Below are 5,463 nucleotides of genomic sequence, written 5' to 3'. Positions count from 1 at the left end.
AAAATGGTCCACCAGCAGGTCCAACAAGGGCTCCATCCTTTGCATTCGATCTTCAATCCTTCTGAGACGAGCCTCTACTGTCTGGTTGGGGGCTTCGTCTTCAGGTGGCTGAGGAGCATCCTGCTGGGGGGCTGCTGGAGGTGTCTCATTTGCTGGTTCCTGCCCTATTGCTTGTGTTGTCTCATCTGCAGGGGCTGCTATAGTGGCTGGCTGCTGGGTGGTGGTGCTTATGGTGGCTTTCTTCCTTCTGAAAACACGCTCATGGCGTGGCGTTACTGGACCTGCAGGTGCAATGGAAAAGACATCCCCTACCTTACAAAGCAACCCCATATCATCCAATGTGCGTAGGTCCAAGGGGGTTGTTTTGGGGGTGGGGGAAAGGTCAGTATATGCTGGGTGCAATAATTTGAGATTCACTGCAATGGCAGTGATCCAGGGGCCAAAAATCAGTGGCCTGTTATACTGAATGATGCTAGATAGTTGGGTGGCAACCCAGTATCCCAGATGTATTTTCCTATGTGTGTGCATACACCAAAGAATATATAATTCAGTTCTGGTCAGGATGTTGGAGGCATCCTTCCTCCCAGAAAATGTGTAAGCCAAGAATCTGTGGAGGTATTTCAGGCTGGGGTTCTTGAGGTAAAGGTCCTTGGACCTTGTTGGTGAGTAGGAGTCTGGTGGATTGTCACTTAATTCCAAGTACACAGAGCTTGGATCAAACTCAGCAGGGAAGTCCCAAGTGGACTGAGGGCATTCACAGCCCATGGCTATGCCGAATTCCTGCAGGGATAAGCGAAATCGCTTCCCCAATAATCTAAACCCAATAGTGCCAGGTGTGTGTATGTTGTGCATGGCAGGTTTATCAAAATAGAATGTGGTGAAGAACTCCTGTGTGAGTTCCAGGAAGGAGGGCATGCGTAGGAAGAAAAAGGTATCCCAGCCAATAGAAGAGATGAGAGAACGTACCTGGGAATGGAGTCTCAGTGCTCCAAGGGTGGCATGGTGGATATACTTACCAGGGTGATATGGTAGAGATGAAATTTTAAGCAGCCTGGTGCGCTCAGAAATTTTGTTGAATGTCAGTGCTTTGACGATGTGATCTGGGTATACTGGCCTGGGCAAATCGCTGGGCAAACTGCTGGGCATATCACTGGGTGTGTCGCTAGGCACATCGCTAGGCACATCACTTGGTAAGTCCACGGGCGCATCGGTGGGCACATCGCTGGGCATAGCGCTGGTGAAATCAGTAGGCGCATTGCTAGGCACATCGCTGTGCATAGCGCTTGGCAAGTCTGTGGGCGCATCAGTTTCTTTGGCGATGGTATGTTCTGGCTCTGGCTCTGGCTCTGGCTCTGACCTTGGTGGCGACTGAGTTCTTGGCCGTTTCTGGCTGTAGCCGGAGGAAGTGGCGGCTTCAGGTAGCATTTCGCCCGCAGGGTTTGCCGACGGGGCTATTGTGGATGGTGGTGGCGGTGTCCTTTGCCGTTTCTTTTGCCGGCGATATGTCTGGGCGGCCGGTGAGTCGGTGCGTCCTGTTGCTGTACTTGTGGCCGGTGGTGTCTCGGTGTTGATGGTGGCTGGTGGAGGTGTGTCCCGTGCCTCTTCATCACTGTCGGAGGGGATGGGTTTCGATAGCCCTAATTTCTTCCACATGAATGGTCCGCCGGTGGCCCTCATCTTGATTCTTACCATGGTGGTCTTGAGTTTGCCGGTGGGTGAGTGGTGGTCGGAGAGGAGAAAGCTTGAAGGAGTAGAAGAGATAAAAACAGTAGTTTAGCGTAAGAATAAAAGAAAAGACTACTTAAAGTAATTAGGGTATGTGATCTGCCCTGATCATTTATTGCTGGCCCTTTGGATTCTTGACAGGGTGATTTGACCAGTGATTTGGGTAAGCAGTGGGCAAATCACTTGGCCAGATCGCTTCTCCTTTGTAGTTGCTGGGCTGGTACTGTTCACGCCCTTTTCTGCTGATGCTTGATTTTGCGATTGGACCGGTGATCTTGGTCAAATTATATGGGCAATTGGGCAAATCACTGCCCCGATCGCTTGTGACTATGGTACATTCAGTCGATTTGCCCGGCGATTTGGGCAAGCAGTGGGCAAATCACTGGGCAAATCACTACCTCTGGGCTGCCTCCCAGTAGTGCCCTATTTTATGTCTTGGGCTGGACTTCAGTGTCTTGCTCAGCAGTCTTGGGAAGGGGGATCCAAGGGAACCTCCTCCACAACATGGACAGTAAAACCTTTATAGAATCTCTTCAAACGATGCCCATTAACTTTGAAAACTTTGCTTGTTTGTGGGCTCCTAATGTCAACAGCTCCGTGTGGATAAACATGCTCAACCAAAAATGGCCCAATCCACCTAGACCGAAGCTTTCCAGGGAATAATTTGAACCTGGAATCAAAGAGCAAAACCTTATCACCAACCTGGAAGTTTTTTCTGGAGATGTTCTTGTCATGGAATGCTTTGGTCCTTGCTTTATAATCCCATGAAGCTTCATATGCATCACGCCTAATCTCCTCAAGCTCTTGAATCTGTAATTTTCTGTGAACTCCAGCCTCTTTTTCATCAAGATTACAGCTCTTCACAGCCCAATAGGCTTTATGTTCAAGTTCCACCGGTAGATGGCAGGCTTTCCCATAAATCAGCCTATATGGAGACATCCCAATTGGGGTTTTATATGCTGTCCTATATGCCCATAAGGCATCATTGAGGCGTGTACTCCAGTCCTTGTGATTTGGGCAGACCGTTTTCTCCAAGATGGACTTGATCTCCCTATTTGATACTTCAGCCAGCCCATTTGTTTGAGGATGATAGGCAGTAGATGTTCTATGGATGACATGGTGCTTCTTGAGGAGAGTTTCTACTACCTTGTTGCAAAAGTGGGTGCCTCGGTCACTGATTATGGCTTTGGGCAGTCCAAATCTTGAGAAAATGTGGGATTTTACAAAATCACCCACTGTTTTTGCATCATCAGCTCTTGTTGCTTTGGCCTCAATCCACTTGGACACATAATCCACAGCAAGTAGTATATAGGTGTTGCCAAAGGAAGGTGGGAATGGTCCCATGAAGTCAATGCCCCATATGTCAAAGATTTCACACACCATAATGGGTGCTTGTGGCATTTCACTTCTTTTGCCAAGGTTTCCTGTTTGTTGGCACCTTGCACATGACCTACAAAATAAATAAGCATCTCTAAATATGTTAGGCCAAAATAATCCACTTTCAAGGACTTTCAAGGCTGTCTTGCGTGGCCCAAAGTGACCTCCACAGCTGTAAGAGTGGCAGAAAGTTAGAACAGAAGTGATTTCATGATTTGGGATGCATCTCCTTATGACTTGGTCTGCACAATGCTTCCATAGGTAAGGCTCATCCCACACATAATACTTTGCCTCTTTCTTGATCTTGTCTCTTATGTGTTTGGGCAAATCAGTAGGCAAATCACCTATGGCAAGGAAATTAACAATATCAGCATACCATGGTTCCTCTTCTTGGACAGCAAAGAGGTGCTCATCAGGGAAGGTCTCATTGATGGGGCATGTCTCCATCTCGGTCAGAATTCTGCTTAGGTGATCTGCCACGAGGTTCTCCTTGCCTTTCTTGTCACGGATCTCTAAGTCAAACTCTTGTAACAGCAATATCCATCTCACCAGCCTTGGTTTGGACTCCTTTTTCTTGATTAAATACCTTAGTGCAGCGTGATCTAAGTATACAATCACTTTTGTACCAAGTAGGTAGGGTCTAAACTTCTCCAATGCAAACACAACAGCTAGCAACTCTTTTTCCGTGGTGGAATAATTGCATTGTGCAGCATCTAGGGTGCGTGAGGCATAGTGAATGACATGAGGAGAGTTACCTATGCGCTGTCCCAATACTGCACCTATAGCAAAGTTGCTGGCATCACACATGATCTCAAATGGAAGGGTCCAATCAGGTGGCTGGATGACTGGGGCAGAAATTAGGAGTGATTTGATCAAATCAAAGGCTGATTTGCAGCTGTCATCAAAGTTGAAGGGTACATCCTGCTGTAACAATCTGCAAAGAGGCTGAGTTATTTTAGAGAAATCCTTGATAAACCTCCTGTAAAAACCAGCATGTCCAAGGAATGATCGAATCTCCCTAATGCTGGTTGGGTAAGGCAGATTTTTGATGGTGTCAATTTTGGCTTTGTCCACCTCAATCCCTTTTGCTGAAACAATATGGCCTAAGATTAAGCCATGGCTGACCATGAAGTGGCACTTCTCATAGTTGAGAACCAAGTTTGTCTCCAAACACCTTTGAAGTATCTTCTCCAAGTTGGCTAGGCATTCATGGAATGAGTTGCCATACACCGTAAAGTCATCCATGAAGACTTCAATGATCTTCTCCACATAGTTAGAAAAAATGCTCATCATGCACCTTTGGAAGGTGGCTGGTGCATTGCAAAGACCGAAGGGCATCCTCCTAAATGCGAATGTGCCAAATGGGCATGTGAAAGTGGTCTTCTCTTGGTCTTCTGGTGCAACGGGGATTTGATAAAATCCAGAATATCCATCAAGGAGGCAGTAATGGCTTTTTCCAGCAAGTCTCTCAAGCATTTGGTCCATGAAGGGCAAGGGAAAGTGGTCCTTCCTTGTGGCTGTGTTGAGCTTCCTGTAGTCCATGCAAACTCTCCACCCATTTTGCACACGAGTGGGTACTAGCTCTCCTTCAAAATTAGGGACAATGGTAATCCCGGTCTTCTTTGGTACCACATGGATGGGACTCACCCATTTACTGTCAGAAATGGGGTAGATTACCCCAATGTCTAGGAGCTTCACAATCTCCTTCTTTACAACCTCCATCATAGGTGGATTCAGCCTTCTTTGTGCCTCACGAACAGGTTTGCACTCATCCTCCATAAGTATCCGATGCATGCACATTGAGGGTGAGATACCCTTTATGTCCTCCAATGTCCACCCAATTGCTTTTTTGTGTTTCCTCAAGACATCCAGGAGCTTTTCCTCTTCTTCTTGGCTGAGCTGGTTGGAAATAATTACTGGTAGTGTATTTCCAGCTCCCAAGTAGGCATATTTGAGGTGGCTAGGCAAGGGTTTCAGATCTGGTGCATTTTCTGTCTGCTGGTTTACTGTCTGCATACTGTCTGATTTGAGCTGTGATTTGAGCAGATTTTCTGATGTACTGGGCAAATCACTGGGCAAATCACCCATACCCAGCAAGTTACAGCAGTCTGCTGTTTTGTCTGCTTCAAAGATGTTGCTGTCCACTTCTTCTCTCCTGCAAAGACCTTCATAAAGTAAGTTTTCCTGATCAAAATCAAAAACTTCTTGACTTAAATTATCAATAATATCAAGGCCATAAACAGGAGAAACATCATTGGGGAATTTCATAGCATCATAAACATTAAATTTGATAACTTCCCCTTCAAACTCCATAGTCAATGTGCCATCATGCACATCAATTTTTGTTCTTGCTGTGCTCAA

The 5,463-nt window shown here is 46.4% G+C and overlaps 1 protein-coding gene across 1 annotated transcript; it reads right to left on the bottom strand.

Moving 5' to 3' along the window:
- Positions 1–259: 259 nt before the first annotated feature.
- On the bottom strand, positions 260–4,230 carry LOC122721514. The gene is made up of 6 exons (XM_043949367.1): positions 3,769–4,230; positions 3,309–3,399; positions 2,280–3,173; positions 967–1,637; positions 656–780; positions 260–281 (listed from the first exon to the last, which is right to left on the bottom strand). The coding sequence occupies exons 1-6, from the start codon at positions 4,228–4,230 to the stop codon at positions 260–262; spliced, it is 2,265 nt and encodes a 754-aa protein (XP_043805302.1).
- Positions 4,231–5,463: the final 1,233 nt, after the last annotated feature.

The sequence above is a fragment of the Manihot esculenta genome, chromosome 13 (assembly GCF_001659605.2).
Source record: "Manihot esculenta cultivar AM560-2 chromosome 13, M.esculenta_v8, whole genome shotgun sequence".
NCBI lineage: Eukaryota > Viridiplantae > Streptophyta > Magnoliopsida > Malpighiales > Euphorbiaceae > Manihot > Manihot esculenta.
This window is presented reverse-complemented; position numbering and strand designations above follow the sequence as displayed.

Excerpts from the sequence above, each read along its gene's own strand:
- LOC122721514 (XM_043949367.1), bottom strand. The coding sequence starts at position 4,230 with ATGGTCAGCCATGGCTTAATCTTAGGCCATATTGTTTCAGCAAAAGGG. Across the intron at positions 1,638-2,279 it reads ACAAACAAGCAAAGTTTTCA|GGCTATCGAAACCCATCCCC; the intron begins AAGTTAATGGGC and ends GGAAGAAATTAG. Across the intron at positions 282-655 it reads GACTCCTACTCACCAACAAG|GTCCAGTAACGCCACGCCAT; the intron begins GTCCAAGGACCT and ends TTGCACCTGCAG.